The 26,754-nt window shown below is 36.3% G+C and overlaps 1 protein-coding gene across 1 annotated transcript in view; it reads left to right on the top strand.

Annotated features, from left to right (window-relative positions):
* ctnna2 (catenin (cadherin-associated protein), alpha 2) overlaps nucleotides 1–26,754 on the top strand; it is a 257,593-nt gene that overhangs the window by 120,907 nt on the left and 109,932 nt on the right. The window contains exons 2-3 of the mRNA XM_007551842.2: nucleotides 9,423–9,503; nucleotides 22,786–22,938. Coding sequence (XP_007551904.1) covers nucleotides 9,423–9,503; nucleotides 22,786–22,938 — 234 coding nt within the window. The remainder of the gene's footprint in view (nucleotides 1–9,422; nucleotides 9,504–22,785; nucleotides 22,939–26,754) is intronic.

Below are 26,754 nucleotides of genomic sequence, written 5' to 3'. Positions count from 1 at the left end.
CACACCAATATGACGTATTGTCCAAAAGATGCTATTTTTTGTAAATATGTGCCCAACTGAAAGATGCATTGTCTTTGATTCGCTTCCCATTTTCTGGTCTTTGCTACTTTAACTTTTATTTGCCTCATTTAATTTTAAAGCAAATCCTCTCCTCTTATTTACCGTGTAGGAAAGAAAACATAAGAAAATAAGCAAAACTAAAAGAAAACTGGGCTGAAAACATGATGAGTAAAAGGAGGAGTTTTCCTTTGTCCACATAATAAGGTCATTTTCAAGTTTGGGCAAGGGCTGAATAAAACCTTGACATTTACCAAAGGAGACAATATTGTGTGTCGCCATTCTTTGTCCCAGCAGCATCCAAACTGACACTCTGTTATTTTCATTCACTCATCCTAATTAGGATTCATAAAGAAAGAGAAAGACGATACACAGCAATTGGGAATATGGTGCATTTGGTTGCTTTCTCGGTTCTTTTGAATGTTTTTGTTTAATTTCATTGCTGTGTCTTGCCATGCTTACATATTGGGAATAAGAGTTTTAACTCTGCTTTGGAGTCAAAGTAATCACTAGAGTATGTTAGAGTGTGACTCTGAATAGACAGACAAACAGACCATAGTGAGCTGCATAAGATACTAATAAAATAAATTTTTACTTGTTGTGGTTATTGTGGTTGTAACATGACAGAATTTGAAAACATTCGGAAGTTATTAATAATACGTTGCAAGGTGCGCATCACCGTATGTAATAATAGGCTCTGTTGTGTTACAATGAACTTACCCAGAAAGCAGATGGGCTCTACGCTGGTCATGCATGTAACCCATCAGAGTTGGAAGATGCATGTTGAGCATGCAACATCTCTGCAGTCTGCACGTATAAATAACAGTTTTGTTTCTGTTCATTTAAAACCTGTTTTTTTTGTTTTGTTTTTTTTTGTTTTTTTTCGGTCTACAAATTGTCAGTATATGAAAACAGCACCTATAATCGATTCTGTACCTGCAGCATCACTTCAGGTGCTCTATACTTTTTGGAATATTCGACCAGCATGAAAGCCTCTGTCTTTTTGAAAACCATCTCACGTCCACACAGACAGCCTTGTCATAGCTGCATGCATGTATAGGGAAGTGTGTGTGTGTGTGTGTGTGTGTGTGTGTTATAAATCTGGTTTTTTCAACTCTGCAGTGAAACAAAAGTACATCAATGATACTCAAACCTTCCTCTCACCCCATTGACTCCCTTTTTTTTTTTCTCTACGCCACAGCTCTGCTCTCACAGATATCGCACTGCTCTCTTATTTTCTCACCCTCTGTAACCTATTCTCAGCCTCTCTCCCTTTCTTGCTTCTCTTCTCTCCTGGTGCCCTTCCTTTAGCCCATCCCCAGCATTACTACTTACTATTCAGTTCAGGGAGGCTGCAGGCAGAATTGCTCTACCTCCCCAAACTGCTGCTGCAGGACTTGGCCTTTTTATTTCTCCTTCTCTCTCTCTTCCTCTGTCTGATAAGCAGACATTTCCCCTCACCTTCTTCTCTAATTCTACTGAAACTATGCACCTAAAGCCTTGGCTTACAGTCCAACACGCTTAGTGTTTAACTCCTTTCATTCCGCTTTAGCTGCTTTTCTGCTTTTAAGGATGCTTCAAGTATTAGATCACCAGTAAATCTACAGCTGTACAATTACCCGAGTAGTGCTCCTCCATCATCTTTATGATGCAGCATTTGTTAAACATTTATTAAGCTTTTATTTTTTAAAAGCCAAATAGTTTTTGACATTATTAATTGTACATTATACATTAGGAATGCAATACCTACACTGGCCAGGTAGATCTCTGTCACATCATCTGTATTTCTTTGACACCAAAGTTGTTGTTGTTTTTTTCCAAGTGGAATTGCTTGGTATGTCAGAGATACTTTCCCTTTTCCCAAGTGGTTCTGGGACATTCTCACTTTGTGGTGGAAAAAAAGAAAATGGGAGGTTACAATTTTAGTTGAGCTGGACAGACTTTGACTAATAATAAACTATCAGCTTAATGGTGTCTCGGCTCATTCTTTCTGAAAGGACAATGCAGGGACTGAATATTGTAGAACCTAATGTCAGATAAATCAATTACAGACTTCAGATACACTTTGAATATGCTTTACCAACATCTGGCAGTCAAACAAAGGACACACTGAGGGGATTGACGAACAGATGGCCCATTTGGTACTTTATTGTTTTCTCTTTTTTGTATTTTTTTTTTTTTTTGCTCCTAACCCTGTCTTTGTTTCAGTTCTCTCTTTGTACTTGCATTTCATTTTCTTGTTTATATCTGGCTGTTTCATCATTTGCTCACTTTTGAGTATTTGTCTAGTAGAAACACGTCTCAATTCCTTCTACTCTCAAGGTAACCTTCTTTGATTCCTGTTGTGAATCACACAAACATCCATGCTTTTTGGAACCTTTCGTGTTTAATTAGTGTCCATAGTTGCTTACTGTTGGTTTATACAGGCTGTTGCTCCTTTATTCTATGTTAACCAAACAAAGTCTTGGTTTAATACCATCTGTAGCCCACTTGACCCCAGATACTGATAGCCAGTGACAGGCCTGGAGTCTTAACACCAGCGAATGTAATGAGAGGAGTAAGTAAACAGCTTCAGCTATTAAACGTAAGAGGGTTTGCGCCTGAAGGCACTCTGGTTTCTTATCACACATCGCTGTTGTAGGCTGTATGAAGTCTAAATGACAAGAGACCACCAGGCTCAGATTACTCTGCTACTGATACTATAGGCACATATGGAGGGTGCTTGCTATATATATGTGAGCTTGCATATTTATTTTCATTTATCAAAAGGCTTATTTTATTAGGAGTGTGAAAGATATATGTTTTTCGTTAGTACATTTATTTAAGAAAATGCTGGATAAGATTTTTGGTTACGTCTAAGCTTGCTTGACAATGTGACTGATTGTATTTGCTGTATTGAGTTTCTGTCAAGTCTGACTTTAAAAAAAAGTTCACTTTTACTCGGGATTAATAAATACTCCATCAAGTAAATAAATGTTCCCATGAAAAAAAAAAAAAGATTATAATGTGGACCTTATTTTCTCATTAACAGAATTAATTATTATTTATTTTCTTTATTTATTCACTCACACATTCATAAGTATGTATTTATACATATGTGTATGTACAGTGAAGTACTTATTGTCTTATTTTTAAACTGTGTTTATTAGTATTTCATTCAGTTTTATGCTGTGCAACAACAGATTATTTAATAACTGGAGACTGGAGTTAGGATGAAAAACTGCATAGCACAGTAAAGTAGTGTTACGAAAGCTAGCTGGGGGCGCCACGTGGAACAGACGTACCATATGAGGGGCTACAATCCTCATTTGTCCCCGGTTTGCTTCCAGGCCCCTGGCCATATTTTCACCTCCTCTCTCTTCCCTTTTTCCTGTCTAGCTCCTACTGAATAAAAGCTACAAACTATTTATCCCGGAGGGGTAATTATTGACAAAATTTGTGACGCAAAGACCTTTCAAAATAGAATACCAAAGTAAACCAATACCTTATCATAATAATTCACAGCCAATAGTAAATTAAGATAAGTAGTTCTCTATAAATTAAAAATGCAATTAATTCAATTCAAAATAAATGGAAAATGAAAATTGTGAATGCATCCTTTTTTTTTTGCCTCAGTCTTGTATATCCTAATTAGATTATTCTGTTCCCATCTTTACTGTTGAATAATGTTAAAACCTGTCAAACCAAAATTGCAATCCAAACCAAATTATTGGAGAAATCCTTTCTTGCTGCAGAAATTATGGTTTGTTTTCTTTGTGGCCATCCTGTAATCACAGTGCCTGATAGCCACCACTGCACCTCTTTAAGTTGCACTTAATGAGAACATCTCAAATTGGCCCATCTGTGGCACCACAGCAGAAAGAGCACAACTTATCTTAATGAGGATCTGGCTACCCATTATCAGCTGGTAACCCAACCAACATGCTACCACTGTTATTGCCACACACTCCGGAGCACGCATACACACAAAACACTCACTCACATTCTTGTTATCAGCTTGCCTTCCCCTTTAAGCCTGCCACAGACAGTGTAACCACATTGGGCAGTAATTGTACCTCTCACTCCTGCCTAATTGAATTGACATGGAGCCGGAATTGATATCATTTAACACATTGATCTTGAGAGACAATGAGACGCAGTGTCTCCTGCAACACCTGACTTCTATTTTGTTCCCTCTGATTCATCTGCCCATTTCTTTTATTTGCCATGTTATTGCCTATGAATTACTAAACCCAGGTCCCATTTGTCCATCAAGCCCTTGGGTTCAGCCTTTTTTTTTTTTTTTTTTTTTTTTTTTTTTTTTGTCTTGGTTTGGCGAATTGGCTTCAAGGAAGTTGATGGGATACAGAAATTAATACCAGTAATTTAAAACAAATAACTGAATGAAACATATTGAGCATTATGAATTAGAGGCATTTTTAATTTGGCTGTTAAGTGGAACACGGATTACAATACAACCAACCACTTCGCTTTTTTCATTTGATACCAGACAAATTGCACTTTTTATGTCTTCTCTATGAGATGTAATGTCAAAAATGCAGAGAGGTAATGTAGTTTGCACTGCAGCTTATCTGCAAATTACAACATTTACTGTACGAGGACCTCAGAGAATTGACACTATCATCATGCGGTTGGTTCACCAGTACGCACCAGCCAGCAGGTCTCTATTGAACGGACAAAAGAAACCCCACTTCTACAGACTCAGTTGTTTCTTTCACAAGATTCTTATTGTTAGCCCACCTATTCTGTCTTTCTGTCCCCCCCAACAGAGATTGAATGAGCGCGCAGCATGGGGGTGGAAAATAATAGATGATGGAGAATTGGCAAACACTGTCTGTAAGGCACCACAGGAAGCTTTATTAACCAGGAAACCCAACTGGCATTTTCCAACATACGAACATGGAAAACAAGGGGGGGAAAAAAACTATCAATGTTATTCCATGGAAAAGAATTGAATCAACCAACATCCAAGTTATCAAGCTTTTATAAAACAAGTTTCTACATATAGACAGGTTCAAAAGACCTGCATATCATTCAGGTATAGTTGTTTTCTGTAATTAACTTAACAAAATATTTAGATTAATCAAGCACATTAACATCCTTATATGTCTATTATTTAAAAAATGTATTTAAAAAAAAAATTCGAAGTTCTTGTGAATCACAACAAAACTGCTGAAATGACTTTTTCAAGGTTTTTCCTGTCAAGGTTGCAGTTACCTCTGTTGCTTATGGACCTCATTAACCCACTCTTGTTTTTCCTTCCACTAAACTTTCCAGTCCTATCTGCATCGTTAGTGTTAACCTTTTGTAGCTTACCATCCTGCTAAGCAACTGTAAAGTTAGCAGTCTTCCCTACAGTTGCGTAAGACACAACATGGCCACAGTGTGACATTTATTTAATAAGTCATTCTTATATAATATTCTGTTTTTTTTTAGAGAAATTAAATAATTTTTTCTGCAAGCCATATTTACTCCAATTACCTGCAGTTAACACTGGAAATAGTCTGTCAAAAGCAATTCTAGAATATTTTAAAAATATAATTTACCGAAATAAATTAACTCTTTGATATTGTAGTTTATACAAAAAGTACCTCCATTTGCAAGCACAAATACGAGATTTTAGTTTGTAAATATTTGTAAATATTTGACCTTAATATGAGACACACTGACAAACCTATGAATCATCACTGTGCACAGCTTTTTATTCAAAATTTCTAATGGTGGATTGAGGCATGGACGGTTTAATGGGGTGTTTTTTTGTTTTTCATAAAACCCAGAATGAGCAATACATTATTCATCCTGTAATTACTGTACTTGAAATATAAAGTCAAAAACATAATTATAGTTCTCTGGAAACATAGTCACTTCTACACATAATCTTATTTACTTTTCTAACTGTGAAAAATATGTTGTTCTTATTTCAAAGATTGGAGATGAAGAAAATCTAAAAAAAGAAAAAAAAAAAAGAAGAAATATTAATACTGCATAGAGGGACCTAAAAATAAGTACAGGGTTTTATCCCCTCACTCTCTGACATCTCTATGCTGTTTTAATCTTCTTAGCTCAAATTAAAGAGGTTTTGGAAATAAGACGGATAATTTAAATTCCACTTCTTGATTTTTTTATTTATTTATTTTTTTTAGAATAAATAAAAGAAAACATGAAAATACTTGATTTGTTTACCACATAGAAACTAATTTTTTTAAAGTAATTTCTATAATCAAAATTTATTAAAAAAATTTTTTCCCCTTTTTTGCAACGTTTTGAAAATACTGGGACTTTCCACAGAAAGCTTCCATTAAAGACTTCCCCCCAACCACCCCCCACCCCATTTACCTTTATTACAATTAATTTGGGCTGAGAGCATCTGTAATCCTGTTTGTCCCACTAGAGCCTTAATGACACATTAGGCTCTTAAGGCAACACAATGACTAATGTTATGTCCTCCACTTTTCTACTTTGGCATAGTAAAGCTAGTCTGTATACGAACATCAAAGTGTGTGTGCTAATGCGAGTGTGGAAGGTAACATAATGCAAGGTAACAGATTTCTGCCTCCATTTCCCTTTCCTCCTCATATGTCATTTAACAACTGGCTAAAAGCCTGCCCCGATATGTCAAGATTACACTTGCAAATATGTGAGAAAACCTCCTGGAAATACAAGAGATTGTTAGGAGTTGGATGGGGTCTGGTGCTGAATTTGACCCTGAAGCTCAAAGCGCATTGGTCAAGCTACGCATGTCGGTTTTCTTCCTTTCAGCTTGCTGCATTGCCCCACAACAAATGGCTGCATTGTGACATTGCTATTTAGCAGAAGCAGTGACTAACTACAGTGTGAGCTGGAAGATAAATAACTCATTCTGACTGTAATGTTTAAAATCCATGTGGATAAAAATGCTATATGAGCCTTAGCCAAGGGCAATCTAGCAATAAATTATAAGGAAACTGGAAACTTATCTCTTTTTATGGCTTTATCTGTTCAAAAATCAGTTCTTCACCGTCACAGACCTTATACGTTTGCATTCCCTTGGCCCTTCAATGTACTTGCTGATCTGAGAACAATTCAAAAAAATGTCTGTTTGTACGTTCCACAAGTTATTTACAAAGTCAAACAGGAGAAACGTGCAAACTAGAAGCCGGTTTCTGTTAACTTCAAAAACACTCCATGTTTCTTAATGTTGTGCCACCATAATTACTGCAGATAAAAAAGAAAAAAAAAAGAGAAGGTGCTCACAGAGAGAGAAAATTTCCACCGTCAACAGGCTGTAGTCTGGAGTTCACAGTGGTGGTCCTCTCTTTGCTACTATCGGTTTGTGATGGCAGGGATATGCATAACTAATGAGAGAGCTGTTATTTTTACAGGCTGATGGTGACCAACACATTAAAAGAAGCAGTTTTAACCTCAGGGGGGGCTGGAGGACAGTTTACCGTGACGTGTCCATTTGATGTGAGCTCATTTAGTTATCAGTGACACACGGATACGAGGCATTCTGTTCCACTCAATTATCAAAAGGGCAGAACAATAGTGCAGTAACACAGAGATAAGTCAGCACATTTGGTGTCTCATTAAACACGATAGAGACTAAATAGCTCTTTTACTCATGCTCTGAGTGGTCAGTGTGTCTCAGTGTTTCGTCATGCGAGGCAGACTTTGGATGAAGAGAAAAGATGTTACCAGGTGTACTTTTCTCTTCAAAACCAGATGAGCAATTTGATTGCTTGCTTTTGTGGTAAACCACTGAAAAGAGTCGGATAGTTGCCTGGCAACAATGCAAATAAATTTGTATGCTGGAAATGCGGCAACCGAGGATCTTTACCTTTACAATCTGTTGATCAACCTGCTTCATTTTTATAACCCGAAGCTAATAAAAGAAACTGCGGCTATGTCAAGAATTTGGCTGCGTCTTTTTTTATTTTTTTTTTTTCCATTATTGATATTTCTATGTGCAGGAATTGAACCTTCATGAGAGAGGCGAGCCACAGTTTCCCATTTGTCAGTTGTCAAAATAAGAGTACAAAACCATTAACATGAGTGATTATTTATAGACTTTCAGTTTGAAATGTGGTGGCATGAGACTCGATACAGCAGCTTAGTGAGAGGACTAGAGGGAGAGCTATCCAACGGAGCAGTAAACAAAGATCATTCTTCACCTTTAAAGAGCAATTTCTGTTACTGTCCCAGTCTCTCACTTGCACCAGTGTAATGGGGACCCCTCATTAACTTTATTAGATTTGGTCAAAAAAGAGTGACGGAGAAAACAAGATGTGAATGGCAGGTCATGCTTGCGCATTGTCTTGTGATTTTTTTTTTTTTTTTAGGAATCGATGTGGTAGTATTCTCTTGATAAATGAAGCAGAAAATGTTTAGGAGCGAATCAAGGTGTTTCTGGAAAACACATTGGAAAAATGCAACTATGTGCATGCAATAGTTTAATGTGTATTTATCACAAATCATATAATTTCAGCATGCAACAGTACAGTACATATATATCAAGGGTTAAGGGTTCTGGAGTGCAGTGTAATTCAAATGTGTTAATCTATGCTACGATGCCGTGAGAGTCTATTGTAAACGGTACATTCAGAATTCTTTGAATATTTTTTACCAATTTGCGCCGGCTAAAAATACTTTCTCCTCTGTTCGAAAGATTTGCATTTAGCATAGTCTGCAATGAGATACCGACACCGTCTTTTTAACCTCAAGGCTAAGCTGTCATCCTGAGAAAGATAGTAAAAGTGAAGCGTCGCTCTTCATGGTTTCCGAGCAGAAACGTTAAGTCTTGAACGGGGTAATTAGCTGAAAGTGAAGCCTCTTCTTCGGCCAGACTTTGCAACGAACGTGATTGGAAGTATTTTTGTGTGAGTCACAAAAAAGATCCTGTCATAGGAACTCCTACCAGTAACCAACAGTGGCTCCCACTGTTTAGGTTCCTGTGCTTGTTATCGCCAGAGGAGGGGAAACTAGGGAAGGATGGAAGCTGGGCTGCTCGCCCTGAAAAACTCCCTACTGTCAAGTGAAAAGAAGCAGCTTGCGTCTCTGTTTGTATCAGGTGAACCATGTGGTAGTCTGCACCATCCTAAAGCCATCAGTAGGAGTTGGCATTGACAGGAAGTGCAGCACAAAGGGGAATTGGAGACAACTAAATTGATACTTGCCAGATTGCCTAGTTGCTAGGTAACATTGGTAACAGTTCTGTCAGAATTTCCTGGTGTACAAAACACATTAGACGTCAGCGCAGTCTCTTAGAAAAATGTATTTTTAATGTTCAAAATCTGCTCTAAACAGCCCCAAATACACCTGAAAAAATAATATCTGATACTGAATGTACTGTTGGAGCATTAACACGGTGTTTTGTATTCCTTTTGCAGACTGGTAGAAAAGAAAAAGGGGACCCGCTGAACTCAGCCATTGACAAAATGACCAAAAAGACCAGGGACTTACGTCGACAGGTGAGTTCATAATATCTTGAAATCTCATCTGCCTTCACTCTGTATTAGCATCAAGAGTATCAATCAAACATTTTTTTTTACATTGTTTGTCTTTTCTGCATGTAGGCAAACAAAATCTACATATCGTATATGTACCTTAAAAAAAAAAAAAAAAGATTACAATTTTGTTGCTGACTTACTGATATGAGATGCATTTCAATTTCCAAGCTTGGTGATTGATTTGGTTTTCCTCCACAACAAAACAACGCCTTCTGTTGTGGATCATGTTCACCCTTGTCAAAGAGATCTTGATCTGCTTCGTTCTTCTCTCTGGCTGGTTGGATACAGGTTTTTTTTTGTTGTTTTTTTTTTTTTTGTTGCTGGTTATTCATGTGAAGGATCCACTCTCCATGTATGGAAGGCCAAAATTGCCACAATCTAACTAATTTAAACCTATTCAATGAATTAGAATATTACTGAAAATATTATTAATTTGTATATTTAAAACAATTTTGGCATTTAAATATTCAGGTGTAAATGTATTTCTATGCTTATCTTCAATTTCATTTATAGCATCACATTTATTTATGTATGTATATTTATTGCCGTGGTTAGTCGCTGTATTGTGACACTTTTGGCATCCTATATTTGCGCACCAAAAGACTTGGTCTCTTTGGAACTCTGACGACGGCGAAATCCTTCCAGGTGGGAAAACTGCAATGGCTTTGCTGGTGGGGTATTTGGAGGGGACCGTTTGATGGGCTGGCAGGCGGTATTCACTCTGACAGGATGCTCTATTGACTCAGGGGTAGACTTGACAGAATGGGCGGTGTGTTTAAGCTTTCAGTTAACATGAGAGGGTAAACTCACAATGCACATGCAGGCGTTACATTGAGTTGTGATACTGTAATTATGTCAACAAGACACGTGTTGTGTTTAGTGAGTCAGTGTAGAGACACCAGCACATCCTGAGGGGAGGAGCGCAGTTGTTCTGAGAATTTACGTCCCATGATCTCCTCAGCGAAAGGAGAAATCATGTTGCAAACAAGCCCAAATGACAGGCGACATTTGTGAAATGGGAGCAGGTAAGACCAAGCAAGGCTTGTGACAACACCGCTGGAGACACGGCATGTTGTTTTCGCTTTCATGCTGATGTGTACACACACACACACACACACACGAGACAATCCTAAGCTGTCTGTTATCCGGGACAAATTCAGAAGCTGTCAAGGGTACTGCTCGATCATGCCTTCATTCTGCATTTGTGGAAAACGTTGCTGCGCCATCATGTCTGGGAGAAGGGATGAATTGCAATATTTACATGTCTTAAATGTAGAAGGATTCTGTTTTAATTTCAACACGCTTCACTTGTGTATTTTTTATTCAAAGAGTAAAGCTCAAGTGTTTAACTAAACTCCTTTGACTTCCAGCTTGGCACTCTTGTTGTTATTCTTGCGTTAATAATAACACATGCTGGAGGACATTTACTGGACCAGGCAAAAGCATTGCTTCTCCTTAAACTTTTTTGTATTTTGTCATTCTTCTAGGACTCAATTTAGCATATTACTGTGAAGTGGAAGGAAGAGCACACATGGTTAACCCTTTTTTTATTTTATTTTTTTATTTTTTTGCAGAGTTTTTGGGTTGTGTTTCTAACACACATCTACAGACTGACATTTTTGCCTGGTCTTCTTTGGAAGCTAGCTCAAGTTTAGTCAGAATGGTTGGAAGGCGTATGCGAACATCAGTTTCCGTAGCTTGAAACAGATTTCCATGTGGATATAGATCTGAACTTTGACTGCGACATGTATATTCTTCTATGTTGAGGGTGATGCTGCTCTTCTCCCCTGATCTAATCATGTCCTCCAATTGTCACAACAGAAAAACAGCGTGTGCACAGCATGGTGCTGCCAATAACAAGTTTCACTGCTGATAAAACTGTGATGGTGATTTCTTGGTATTTAGGGCAGTACTTTTCTATACAGACAGCGTTTTGGATGCATCTGAGGCAGAGATTAAATTAAACACAGGTGTTTACAACCAAATCTGAAGACATTTGGTTGCACTGGATTTTATTTAAAGGGAAATAAAATCCCTTTCACTTCCTAGTTGTGCACTTTGTGTCAAATAAAATCGAAATAATTACGGGAGTTTTGTAACGTGACAAAATCCAAAAAAAGTTAGTGACTTGCTTTTGAAGACACTGTGAAAAGAATAAAGTAAAACTAAAACTCCTCAAGGCATTTTCATTGCTCTCTTGTGGAGAGTTACATGATAGTAGGTGACTGCTGGACTGTGCCCCTCAACAGAGTAACCCACTGAAATTTTCATAGGCTCACAACAGGCTCTCTCAAATGCAACAAGCACAACACAGCCCCAGTGACAGAAAAACAACCCACGTCCATCCATGAAATGTGAAGATCAGACAAGATCACATCTAAACCAAAAGCTTTCCTCTAACTTGATTTCCAAAAGTCCCCTCTCCTTATGCCTCACCAGTCTTTTAACAGCAGGTGACCCTCTGCTACCCAGTCGTACATCTGGTACTTGCAGCACATGATTATTCTCCATGAATGTCCCTGTTCCACTAGGAACACTTGCAACACAGATTTAAAATGTCCAAGTAATAAAATAGCAAGATTGATTAATTGTATTAGTATTTTAGGAAAAAACAAACAAACAAACAAAAAAAAAACCATTGAGAAATAAAAGCATGTGTTGCCTTCAGAAATGAGGGAATAAAGGATTTTGAGAAGACAATTGCAATTGAAGTAAAGGAAGGCATTTAAAAATGTATGAAGGCAGTGATAGCTGAAGTGTGAAAGTACAATCACTACTCTCGAGAATGGTTCTCTCTATTTTTTATGCTGTTCTAACCCACCCACCCACTCACTCGAACACAGACATGCACGCACGCACACCCACACGCGTGCACGCACACACGCACAAATATGGACCGATATTACATTAAATCAGTAAATTAAGTCTTGCACCTCAAAGAGATAAAGTTGACACAAAGGTTTATGCCATGTCACGCTTTCATTGGAAAGACACAGACATAGAAAGCTAACCAGAAATATTTAAAAAATTATAAGAGTTCAGAATCCTGTCAGAGGAGCCTTGTTGCTTTCCTTAACCTCCTTCTTCTTTCTCTGTCTGATTTTGATGAAAGAAAGTTGGCAAAACATCTGGAGTAAAACCTTTGCAATAATTCTCCCTATCCGCTTTGTGTTGCTGTAGTTTAATAACCTCCAGAGAGTTTTTTACAAAGAAATTGATCAAAATATGTTTGTTTATCCCACGGGCCAATATCAACCACAGAATATTGAACTAAAAATGTCACATTTTTATATTAGCCTTTATAAAAAAAAACAAAAAAAAAAACAAAAACCTAATTGTACAGTCTGTCACACCAAAGTCTACACAGACAGCAGCTTAGAATTTATAACCACATCAAGCAACCAGATCATAGTCAATAAATTTAATCAGAACTGATTTTATTTCCTTCTTTTTCTACATATGATAGTAAAATCAGTCAATGTGCACCTCCTTTTATACAGTACTTTATTCCCTTTAGCTTTAAATTGTGAAAAAAAAAACAAAAACAAAAAAAAAAACACATACACAATAAACCAGAGGTTCCCAAACTGTGGGGCCGTGTCATTGCAGGGGGGCGCGGGAAGCCGTCTGGATGAAAAAAAACAAAACATGAACAGTGTATGCGCTGGGTTTTTACCTTAGAATGGCCAACTCTCTGTTATTCCTATGTCAATTTGATACAGTAGAGGCTTCCACACTTCCCATATTTGTGTCCTCTGTCACTTTTATCAGCAGTTAAAACTGTTTAATCCGTTGTTAACATGTTGTAACCTGTTTTTCCGAGTCGCCTTTAAACGCAACATGAGTGCTACGACGCTCGCGCTGGGTTTCCACCTGTGAAGGAGACCTGCTGCTGCTGTGCGGAGCTACGTAGGTTTGTGTTAAAATCACGGCAGAAAACCAGCAAAACGCAAAGAACTTTTCACAGTTTTTCCCTCCAAACTAACCGACTGAGTTGAGTAAAGCTGTTGGATGCAGGTAATGTTAGCTAAAAGATGACTAGCTAATATCAATACAGAACCTTTAGCTTAACAAGTACCTTGTAGGCTACCGATGTTGGTGTCTATTTTCAGCTACGTACATTCGTAGCTGAATGTACGTCCACCTACGTACGTACGTCACACACGTCGTTTCAACCAGACAGCCATTTGTAATCCGTAGAGGGGGCGCAGAAAAAGTTTGGGAACCACTGCAATAAACTGCATAAGACGTTTTCAAAAAATAAGGAAAAATAAAACCATTACACCACAGATAATAAAATCCGACTCTGAGGGGGATTTTTATCTAAATGGTTCACAACCATGGCATAATGTGTGTCATAATAGCAGTAGGAAAGGGTTTAAGAGTAACACACAACTGCGGCAGACGATGAGTGGCAAAGAATACACCCCCATTTAATTTCCTTGAAACAAATCCAGTCAGTATCTGGTCGGCAACTAACTGATGCATTTCTCTTAAACTAAAGCATCTTGTCTCTTCTAATGTGCATCCCCTTAATTGTCCACAAAGCATATCAATATTATAATCTTGATTTCATTTATGAAAGCAATATTGATGTTGTACAAGTTGTTTAAGCAGCAGCATATGACCCTTACAAAGCATAATTTACAACCATTATTGCAGTATTTAAGGAAAAATTTAATACCTTGAGATGATAGTGTAAAAGCTACAAGTTGCTTTTCATCAGATTTCTTAAATTACTAAAACAGTGGCAGTCTCTTTTCACCACAAGGTCTTGAGTTCAATAAAACTGAGGTCATAATTTGTTACAAATGTTTTACTTGTTTAGAGAATGGGTGTTCCTCCTCAGAGAACCCCATTAGCACATTTAATAACAATCAGAATTTAGCATAACATCAACTGTGCATTGACTGTGAGCTGTCGTAACAGATTAGAGATGTTAAATGTCAAAGCAAGCTAATGAGTGAACCTAGCATTCTTTAACACATTAATTAGCCCATCAAGTGAAGCTTGAAGATTAGCATTCCAAACTGGCAGTGGTTCAGGACATTTTTACAGCTCAGCTGATTTATGGACATAACAGGCCTAAATGGTTTTATATCACTAGAATTGTCTACATTTATCTATGTCATTAATGGCCAAAAAATAACCACACAGAAAGAAACTGGCAATAAGGTTTTTAAACATGTTACTGAATATGATAAACATAAAATGCATTTTTTTAAGACAATGGACTTGAACGAACACACTACCTAAATAATACATGATAAGACAAGGTAGGTATTTCTAAGATATGGACATTGAGTTTTAAATATTTTGAACTGTCTTAATGTAGCTTTACAAAACAGATCCAACGATCTGGTCTCATTTAGACTTAAGCTTTAAATTATAAGATTTTGGCTACAGGAATTTAAATAGCAGATGTCTGCAAAGCTCTGGATTTCTTAATTTTATCTCCAAAAGCAATCTATCTCCATCAACCAAAGAAATGGAAAAACTTCCAAGATAAAGTGATAATTTATTTTTGTCTCAAGTAGCTTTTGAGGCCAAAAGCTATTTTAACTGTATTTTTTTAATGATGTGCCATGAAACATTGAACTTCTACATATATCCTAAATTCTTAGTTATTACCCTAGTCAGACCTCAGTATATAGCTTCCCTTATTTGAATGCATTGGTTTCCTCCAGGTGCTTTAGTTTGCTATCACAGTCCAGAGATATGCATGTCAGTTTAATTAGTTATTCCAAATTGACTATAGGAGGGTTTGTGCACTCACATCATTGTGTTTCTCTGTGTAAGCTCAGTAATGGACTACATGATGTTACCCGGCTCTAACTCAGTGACAGCCCTCTGAAACCCCATAAAAAAATAAATTCATTGAAAATTGATGGGTTTTATTATGCCTGCAAGCAACAATACTGCTATCAGAAAGACGATGCCATATTTTATACAAGTAAAAAAAAAAAAGGCTTGACTATGGACTTGATAGCCAAATGTGGATATACAAGAAGGACAGAAGGAAGATATATAGCAGGACTCTGTTGTATAGCAATAGTGGCAATATTTAAATGTGTTTTTTGCCTTTAATTAGTATTCATCCAAACTCCAGTCCAACAAAGCTCTCTGAAATGAGCCATGTGTTGTACCCCCTGTCATCTTGTCTGTAATGAATATATCTGTCAAGTGATCTCTTTGGGCTGTGTTCTGACTGATGGCTGATTCCTGGATTCCCTATGGCGTATCTGCCTCACAAATTCTGGCCCATATGTTATTTTAGTCTCTCTGTCACTTCCTCTCTTTCTGCTTAAAGATCCTGGAATCATTTTGGTTTCTGCCATTAGTTTGTTGATTAGTGCAGCTGTTTTTTAATTGTTGAGGGTTTGCTGTTAAGGAGAAACAGCTGTCCCAAATCTTCTGAGCTGGAACTGTTTCATGACTAAATCTACACACTTTCATATTTTGTTTTCTCCAGTCCTTTTTTAACAAACCGGTTTTGCAGCTTATAAAAATTTGACGCTTTCTTTAGAAGATAATTTCAAAAAACTAAACCGAAACAGAACCTTTAATAAACTATTTTAATATTGGTTGGTGCTGCAACAAAGTTACACTGTCTGATATTTTCCTATTTAAGCATACTCTTATGCAGATTACATATTTTGGAGCGAAATTATTTTTGCAAGGACATAAATTATTTATTTGCTTTTATTCAAAGGATACCACACTGATAGACTCGCTCTGAGAGCCCAGGCCTGTCAGAGACTTCTTTGTGGTAGAAATCATTTCTCCTCTTTTCAACAAAGTTTTGCTCAAGGTTAACTTATTTTCTGTTGGATGTGTATTTTTTATTTTTTTATTTTTATTTTTTGCTAAATAAAACGATCCTATTCTTTTGAAATCACGGTGCTTTGATTAAGGCATTAAACTCATTTAGAAAATACGAGAATGAATCTTGAGAATGCTGTTCTTTTCTCACGTAGTTCAAATTCTATCATTATCACTTGTTTTCTTTTCTTTTTTCTTTTTTTCTAAAAGCACCTACAACTGCATCATTTGTATCTACCGGTGTTTACACACCAACTAGGCGTAACGTTATGACCACTGAAACGTGAAACAACACTGGCTGTGAGTCAGTCGCGTATATTAGACAGGGAGTGGACATTTTGTGCTCAGAGCTGATATGTAAGAAGCTGGAAAAATTGTGATAGCTAGGAGATTGGGTCCCAACGACAGCTCAAGCTAAACCTCTCTCATGTAGTCCAATCCAAGAGACAAGCTAGTGTAGTTACAATTTCTGTGACTAAATGGGGTTAATGATTAGTCTTTTGAAACCTTCCTCAAAACACCTTCTATAGAGCAAACATCCAATTTACCATGAAACTGATAACTTATATACTTATCATTCTAAATATTCTGCTTTAGGCATATATTCGTTTGGAATCTTTCACTTTTAGAATCATTAAAATCTGGCTGCACATTAGTGAGGAATATCAGCCTGTTAATCTTTTTCTACAGACTGAATTTTGTAAAACTTTTTACACCATATTCAAAGATTCTTTTAGAAAAACATTGAAATGATGCTGGAGTTCTCTTTACTGTCATGCTCCCTTCAAATGAAGGCGCTGGGATGAGTTTTACCAGGTATTTTTTTCTGTTCATGGTCACTCGGTTCCTCTTTCCGCCGTTCCCCTTGCCTTTTTCCTTTCACACATTGTCCTTTGCTTCTTGATAAATATCATATATGAGAGCTATTACTTAATTTTTGATTTGCACAGGCTGCTTCCCCTCAGCCATGAGTCCAGCCACTTATATTGTGATTGCTCTTGACATTTTAATAAGAAACTTTCCCAAGCTGACCCCAAAGTACCCACCGCAAAGTGTTCTGAATCTCAAGTGAAACCTAACAGAAGCTGAAGTGCGACAGTAAACATCAAAAAATCCACCACGGTGTTTTCTTGCAAACTCAGATCCTTTCTTTTTGCATTTGGAAGAGCTCTGCCAAACTCCAAACAAGTCGAGATGCTATAATGTCTGAATCCATGCGTATACTCATGATAATTCAGGCTACATTTCTTAGAATCCTTTGAACACAAATGCATTTCTTTGTTTTTGAGTCACGCTGATCATAGTGGATGTTGGCAACAGTCTCCTCCAGGCTTCCACTTTCATGAGAGAGCAGGTTCCTACAAAATACAAACAATTGTCCCATTGAAAGCCACATGTGGAAAATGAATGCTAATCTTATCTTTGAAGATTACATACAGGACCTGCACATATTCCCCTCCATCGAGTTTTGTTTAAAATAAGACTTTCTTTAGAAAAATTCAGAAGCAGCCAGACGTTATTGTTTGTCTGATGGTACATTATTTCATTATTTAATTTTTCACGGTACATCTATTGATAGTACTAATTTTAGCAATGATACTAGAACATTTATTTAGTGTTACTTGTTTATTATATATATATATATATATATATATATATATATATACAGACTAAAACATTTATTAAGGGTAATGCTGTTCTAATGAAGTCATGAGAAACTCATGAGTATGTTTTCAGAATATGAATATTAATGTTGCAGACAGCAATGATAAGTTCAAGCATACACGTTTGCTTATGTTTGTGGTCATTAAGGGTAGGCCAGTTGATCAGACACAACCTAAATTACAGGCAGACGTTCCATATTAATTAATGATCACAGAACATTGCAGAAAGCAGATTGGCTCTACACTTCTTTTCCAGATAATTTGTTCGCTGACATGCTACCACAGGGACCTCAAAATACATCTCCAGCTTCGCTGAACTTGCAATACACTTCCACATCTATCAGAAAACAAAGTGTAGACCAATATTTACAAATTTCATCGCAGTGGTATCCATACATTGTCTTGCAAAAGTGTTGATATCCTTAGAATTTTTTTTTTTTTTAATATTTTGTAATGACATAACCACAAACTTCACTATAGGGGAATTTACTAGTATGTGATAGACAAACACACACACACACACACACACAAAAATTAAAATATATTTACATCATGTCCATACTGTATGTGGTCTGTCTCCCAGAGTCAGCACTTTTGTGTATTGGGGTATGTCTACAGTTCAGACTCGGTCAGATTAGATTGAAAATATTTGTGTCTTCCAGATATAGTCTTACCACAGTCTCTGAGTTGGGTAAATAACTGTTTGAACATTGAATAGGCCATTTTAAACCATAAAAATGCTTTTATCTGAAAACAAGAATTGTAGGCCTGGCTGAATGTTAAGCGTCGTTGTCCAGCTAGAAGTCTTTTGGAGCCTTCAACTAATCTCCTTTCAGAATTGTGGTGTAATTTGCTCCACCAGGTTTCTTGTCACTGCTGAATAAAGCTGTCCCTACGTTATGATGCCAATGCCATGTGTGAAATGTTGTCTTGATGTATTAACAAAAATAATTTCAAGGTGAAGTGCAGTTTTTCCTTCCCAGATTCTCTTTTGCACATACCCGAAAAAGTTCAATTTAGATACCTTTTGAAAGATTATTCCTCCATTTTATTACTGTGCCCCACATATATTTTTTGCAATTTGACTTGATTTGGTTTTTGGCAATGACTTTCTTCTACCATAAAAGCCAGATTTATGGGGTGCATGACTTGTCCAGTCTCCTGCCCGAGCTGCCGATCCCTGCAGCTCCACCATCGCCACCATGGGCCTTCTATTTGCTTTATTTGATTAATGCTTTCATTGCCAATTTACAGTTGTGCCATATGTTTTTTCATCATGTAAAGATAAAATTTAAGTGTTTGGTGACTTTTTTCAGAGCTTGTTTTATAATCTAACCTTGTTGTAAAATCACCCACAACTTTCTCTCTGACCTTTCAGCTGTTCCATGGTTTTCACGGTGCTGCTTGTTCTCTACTGTCCTCTTAAACTTCTGAGCCAATTCAAAATGTAATTTTAGGTTTGTCGTTGCAATGAAAAGAATTTCAAAATGTTCAGTCAGCCTGAATATGCTTGCAATGCAGAGGACGTTTTAGTTGATTTTAAGTATTCATACATGATATTTTAGAGCTAAATAATGGAAATAAATTACTTAATTCATGACATGGGGAAAAAAAAGGTTTAATAAGAGACAGGCATAGAAGCTGAACCGAGGCTTTGCAATACGGATACGTATTGTTGTTTGGTCACCATACCAAAAACATAAATGAATGTCAACGGCTCCATCGTTGACATATGCTTCTGACAAATTTAGTTATATTAAACACCCTACACAGAAGTTGGTGACACATTTAAGTCTGTCTAGAAGAATATTCTTCTCCCAAAGAGATATTACAGAGCTGGATTGCTTATTTAGGCAGAAAGGTCTAAGTAGACAAGAGTTTTTAAATGTATTGAACTTTAAAATATTCTTTGTGAGATTATGGCTCTTTTGTGAAAATCCACTTGTCAGAACAGTTGTAATTTTCCATTTTGACTGTGTAAAATGAGTTTTTTTTTTTTTGTAAATTGTAGACTAAAATATTACAAGGTTTTGACCGAGTTAATAGCTTTGCCATTATATTTAATGGCACGTGAATGGTGCATTTTAAAAGCACTTTCCTGTTTGTTGTTTGATCGTTATGCCATATTTTATTACCATCATCTGCAAAATTTCTCTGTCAAAATGTTTCTACGAAACAAAAGGCACAACTGTAAAAGCTTGAGCTGTTGTGGTACTGCTCGACGATGGAGACAAATAGCTTCCCCACAAACCTATAATGAGCAGAGCCTGTGCTATATATTGGAATTCCAGTTCTATTTCCTTTAAGTGTTAGTGAAATACAGAGGGAGTGTTAGAGGACAGACAGTGGGAGGGAGTTTTGAGGGAGGTGAGATCTGAAATATTGAAGATGGATTTCTGTGGGAGTGGTGTGTGGGCATTAGAATGCTGATGCTGCAGGAGAGACTCCAACTCGGGAAATCACTTGTCTGTATCATCCCTCCACTCAAATCCCTGATTAGAATCTGTTTTACTTTTGGGTATTCATGACCATGCAGCGACTGGTGTCATTTTATCACTTCTTTTAATGTGTACTTGCAATGTCTACCTACGTAGACATTTGCACATACGTGCAAAATGCAATCTGTTCTTTTAATTTTGCTACGAATCTGTGGGCTGCAATTAATTTTTCAAAAAGTTCAAGATGGCAAAGTATTTCTGTTAGCATGTTCTGCTAACAGAACATATCAGGAAATTCAGTTTTGAATTAACATGTGGTGCACTGGTGACTGATAAATTGGCTCATTTATTCCACCCCTCATTTCACTTGACTACACATAGCATACTTACAATTATCTTAAAAGACCTAGGCGTTTGCAAAAATAGAAATTTTCTGTTACTTTTGTAGCTCCTGTCTGCTTGCAAACAGATGACAAAACTGAGATTTTTATAAGCAATTTCTAGCCTGGAGATTTCTAAAACCTCAGTTTGTGGTGAATGTGTGTGGCTTAGATATCTGAAGATAATTACAAACAATTATGTGGAGGTTCTCTTTGCACCTGCTGAAAACATTAACTGTGCTAGAAACAACAATGGCGCTGTCTTTCATGTGTTTTTTTTGTTTTTTTCCCACATCTGTCTCGTCTTATCCTTCTGCTGTTTTCATCTGTTTGCATAAATAACGAGTGACATTTGTTTTGGGAGCATCTTCAGTCTGGCGTTACTCTGTCATGTGTTCTCTTTAAACTCTGATGTCAGATTTTCTAGGTTTTGAACCCAGTGAGAGGGCAATTCATATGGTGTCTTGCGATATTTGCATAACTTGTAGGCTCCTCTCTTTTTATTGGTTTTACTTGTCGCACAATGGATTAGCAAAGGAGGAGCTTATGTGTGTATTTATGTAAAACACACACAAAAAAAGCGTCTTATAACTGCAACACTGTTCATGTTGCTCATGTTAAAAAGCTGAGCAGTGGATTTAGTGTATTTGTAAACATGTCAACCCCGCTTTTAGTAGTTAATACCAAAAAAAAAAATTGGAAAATCCCACCGGTTTTCTGAATTGTATCTAGACGGGGCACAAATCTGGTATGATATTAATAATTCTATTCTCCACATTATCACTAGTTTATATGTATCGTAGCATTTATGATTGAATTACACAGACCCTGTAAACACAGATTCTGCCACTGATGTGTGTGGGATGTCAACTGAGCTTAAGCTTGTAATGGATGCTTGTGATTTAGAGGTGACTGAAAGTTGGCATGTGACATCTTTATTGTTGTCTGTGTGTCTGTCTGTATGTTTTATATATATATATATATATATATATATATATATAGTACTCATACTGAAATATGAGCTGTCTTTGTCTTTCTTGAATTCTTAATTCAAAATCTGGTCTCAGAAATGTCTGCATATAAAAAGGAGACTAAAGTCAATTAACTCTGCTAAGCTTCCTTTTAATTAAACCTGTTCCTTCTTGGTATCATCTTGTAAAAACAGACAGGAAGGAGAAGACAAGTTGCTTAGATATAATCTGAATGTGAGACCACTCTACTGTATTTGTGTTTGTTGGACATTACTTTTGTTTAATATCAGATAATCCAATAATAAACCACTTAAAAAAAATAGGCAGTTGAAAGAAGAGCCTACACTGGTGTGAACTAGTGTAACTACGGGCACCAATGGCAAGTAGCATCCGCGTTAGAATTATTACTATGTTTGAAATGTTTCCATTAATAGTAGACTATAGATCGAAGTGTTTCAATTTATAGTAAAGCAATGTATAAGTAAGCTTCTGAAGAGTGTAATCAGAAAATAAAGGTGTGAAATCTGTAAGAATTATTTTTCTTAGTTTGAGGTGGTCTCGTATGAAAAACTCCCTTTTTCAGTCGTGGTTTCTGCATTGCTACTGTGGCATTTCATCAGATATCCCATCTACTGAGACCAAGGATCATTTACCATCTAATAAAGCAAGCAGTCCCTGGCCAGTTTGTTTCAAAATTATTCAATAAACAAAGGATGTAAATCACAATGTCTGCCACTGTAAAAGTCTTTATGGGAAAAATATCACCTTAAAGCATTTCACATCTTTTCCTTTTGACAAATGTCCTTTTTCACACACTTCCCTTCTGCAATGCCCTTTACTTCTTTCTCCATTCTACCCATTATTACTACATCAAATTCTTTACAGTAAGTAAGACATCCTTGGATCCAAATTTAATGCACTAATGTGGACTGTTCTCTCTCGTTTCCTTTTCTGTCTCTTTGTTGCAGCTGAGGAAGGCAGTGATGGACCACATCTCAGACTCTTTCCTGGAGACCAATGTTCCCCTTCTGGTGCTCATCGAAGCGGCTAAGAGTGGGAATGAGAAGGAGGTCAAGGAGTACGCCCAGGTGTTCCGTGAACATGCCAACAAGTTGGTGGAGGTCAGTTATGAATTAAACTTTTTGACACAAAACCCTTTTTCATTTAGCTTGGTTAAAAGTGTTTCTCAGTATAAACATTCAGTCTTACCCACTCACCACATGTGTGTTACTTAAATGCATGTTTGTTTGTTTTTTAAATGTTGATATTCATAGAACTGTCTCACGATAAGGTTTTAAAGGTAGGATTCCACTTTTGCAAAAATCACCTTGGAAACATGGTACAAAAATACATTTTTTACACAATTTTATGCTCATGAACTCACTTTTGGTATTTGAAGGGAATATAAAGGCTTTCATATGAAATTTGTAAGGAATTTTCAACAGAATGTCAGCAATGCCACAAGACATATTTTTTTGGTTCAGCTTTTGTCTCATTCAGCTTGTTAGATTATTCTTTCATCTTTTTTTTAGTTGAACAAAAAAAAGAAAGAAATTATGTAAAATGTTTTCATTTTAAATTTAATATAGTAAAAAAAAACAAAAAAAAAAACAATATGACAAATTTATTATCATTGCAATATTATATGAAACATCAATATGCCATAGACCTGCATTTTGATGGAATAAATATTAGCCAATGGAAAGTTATTCTTCCGTAAAGGTTGCATTTATTGTTTTGGGGAACTCATTAAAACTGAATTTTCACCTGAATGAAAAGATATAGCTCATCTTGCTGTCATCTTCTTCTGTTGATACGTTTGCTAATCTTGCCACGCGACTCTGCAGATACCCGTCATGCACATTGATCAGGATTAAACATTGTTATATATCACTCTGACAATAAACAGAATACAGGTCAGAAAGATAGTTATATTGTTTTGAAAGAAATAATTTTACCCAAATAATAAACTTTTTGTAACATTCCGATTCTTAAACAGTTCAGGTCACTCATCAGGATGGTGAGTGACGCTGAAGGGTGATTTTACTGTATTGTTCAAAAACAAGTGACCCAGCTTTCTAGTATGATAATTAAGATTCCTTGCTGGATAAAAAGGTAGATGGCTTCACAGAGTTAGTACTCATTGGTGCCACTAATGGTCCGATAACAGTGCTGCAGTCCTTTTCCGTTCATCTTTTTATCATCCACTTGGTTACAGATTCTGTTCATTTTTAATGTTAACGTTATGCTACAATGCAAAATGGTAATTGAAATCTTTATTACAACCTTTTTTAACACAATGGCAGGATTCCTGCTTCCTGCGGCATCAGCTGAGAGAGTAATGATTTGCTCTTTGGGTCATCATGGCCTGTCTGCTGATGAGATTGTTTCTACGATCTGAGTTGGTTCTTTGAGTTTCACAATATTAAAGCTCTCTTTGGCCCAAGGACATTTGAGGTACTTTGTTTTCTGATAAAGTACAAAAAGATGGAACATTTTCTTTGGTTTTTCCAAGACGTTGATTTAATGTAATGAAGTGAACACTTCTTAATGGCAAGCCTCACAATAAAAAGCCTGTAAGGGCAAAACCTACATTAAAGCCAAGTTACAGTACTGTTGTTTTCTACCGATTCAGGGAGCAAAGGTAATGTAGTCATTTCATTTCAGTCAGTTCAGTATTTTTGTGCTGAACATCTACAAACATTTGATGAAGGCAGTAATGTGTTCTATCATCAAGACAATTTCTAATGAGAAGTGTAGCTATGTTCTGACTAAACATTCAAAGTTTTAAGACTCTTTTAACACATAATAAATAAAATAGTTACATCAGCAATATCCCCTTGTCTACTGTATAACAACCACAACCAGTTTTAAGCAAAGATTGTTATAAAAAACCCAGTCCACATCCGTTATTTGTTTTCTAACTAAATGGCTTCCCCTTGGGAATATCGTGATGGCCACTAGTGGTGCATTGGCACCAGTAGTAAAATGTTGTAAATTTTACTATTATTTTTTACTACATTTTTTAATAATAAAAAAGTATTGCTATTATTAGTTATTTATTTTTTATTATTTTATTATTTTTTATTTCAGTTGCATAATCTCAGGCTGAAAAATGATTGAAGAAAATAATTTGTTTTAGTATCCCACACAATTTCTTTGAAACTGAACATAAAAAAAGAAAAAAAAGAAATGGGAGGAAAATTGATCTTTAAAGGCATTTTAATTATTGGACAGTTCTAACACTAAAATGGGTTAACAACAAAATCTACTGATGAAGTCCTCAAATAGGAAGTATTTGGATCATGCTGGTTTTCTAGTTAGTTATGTTTTTTTGTTTGTTTTTTTAATGACATTTGTACATTTTTATTCCTTTTGAAGACTAAACCGAGTCAAAACCAGTAATGCTGATTCTTTGTTGTTACAGTTGAACAATATATGTTTAGTCAAGTTTATTTGTATACCACATAAAGCAGTTCAATAAAGGATTTTAGGGTTAAAATGTATAAGCCAATAACAAATTACTGAAAAGACATGACAGTTACCAACAGAGTAATATGAATTTGTCCAAGTAAAGCTGACTGCTAAGCATACATATGTGTTTTGTTTTTTTTTTGTTTTTTTTAATTGCAGGATCTTTTCTCAGTAAAGTTCTGATCTTAACTCTGATCTGCAGATCATATTTACTTGTAGACATTCAGATTTGGTGCATTTAATTGTAACTAATCTTGAACAATAATTGCTCTCAGCAATTAAAAAAATTTGACTCTTCTAAAGGAACATCTCAAACAGATTTAAGATTAAAGGGTTACAGTACTCGGTGACGAAACTAAAATATATTGATGCTGAATGAGTGATCTTATTTTCAGATAGATGTGGTGTAAAAAGGTTGTAAGAATTAGTTTGGTGTAGCTTTTTATTTAAAAGTCTGTTGTGTATTCCTCATAATTATATGTTGTATCTGCCAAAGGCAAATTATAGGCACCCTATCCATTAAAGGTCAAAGCTTCAAAACAAGCTATGCAAATGTATTCAAACTTTGATGATTCACAGTCATCATTTCAGCATAATAGAAATCACAGACATACAGAAATGAAAATTGTAAGACACAATCAAAACAAAAATTTCCTCTGCCTCAGAATAGACATGTAAACTACTGATCAGGTTACCATGAATAATTTGTATATGTTTGCAGGCTAAGTTGATGAAATGCTTCAGGCTGTGCCATGGGTTTGTCAATATCACTTTCGCTGTCATCATTATTCCGTCATCATTTTTTGTTCAGTCATAGATATAGTCATCATAGCAGACACCATCGCAGTCTTTTAGTTTATTACAGTAATTAACATCCCAATCGATGTGTCTGCAGTCATCTTTCTGATATCAGGGAGCCATTAGCTTGACGTTGGGACATAATCAATGACACCAAGGAGTTGTCTTTCATCATACCTGCTAGATTTCAGTTTACTCCCGTCTCATTTGGCAATGCTTTTACATTTTTCTTTTTTTTCTTATTCCTTACACTGCGACCTTTGAAGGTTAAAATTAACTCACTACATAGACAGATAGAGACTTTTATTGCTGTAAAATAGCTTGTTTGTAAAGTAGCTTAAGCTCATTCTGATTGTATGAATCTTTTCTATGAACATTAAAATTTCCAGCCCTGCCCCGGATTCGTGACGATGAACTCACCCCATAGTCTCAACTCTTTAAAAGTCCCTTCCAGTATTTCTATGTAAATGGCTCCAACTGTCTTCCTATCAGATTTGATTAGCTTCCCTTACCCTACTAATGAAAAGTATCTCCCCAGCATGATGCTTCCACCTTTGTGGTTGTTCATCAATTAACAAGTATAATAACCTTTATTTTACCAGATAAAAAACCTTGTTGAGATCTAAAATCTCTTTTTCAAGAGCGGCACCGTTTACAAATATCAA

Source organism: Poecilia formosa, unplaced genomic scaffold, assembly GCF_000485575.1.
Source record: "Poecilia formosa unplaced genomic scaffold, Poecilia_formosa-5.1.2 Scaffold44, whole genome shotgun sequence".
NCBI classification, from domain to species: Eukaryota; Metazoa; Chordata; class Actinopteri; order Cyprinodontiformes; family Poeciliidae; genus Poecilia; species Poecilia formosa.
Note: the sequence above shows the minus strand (reverse complement) of the source record. Positions and strands in the feature narration are given on the sequence as shown.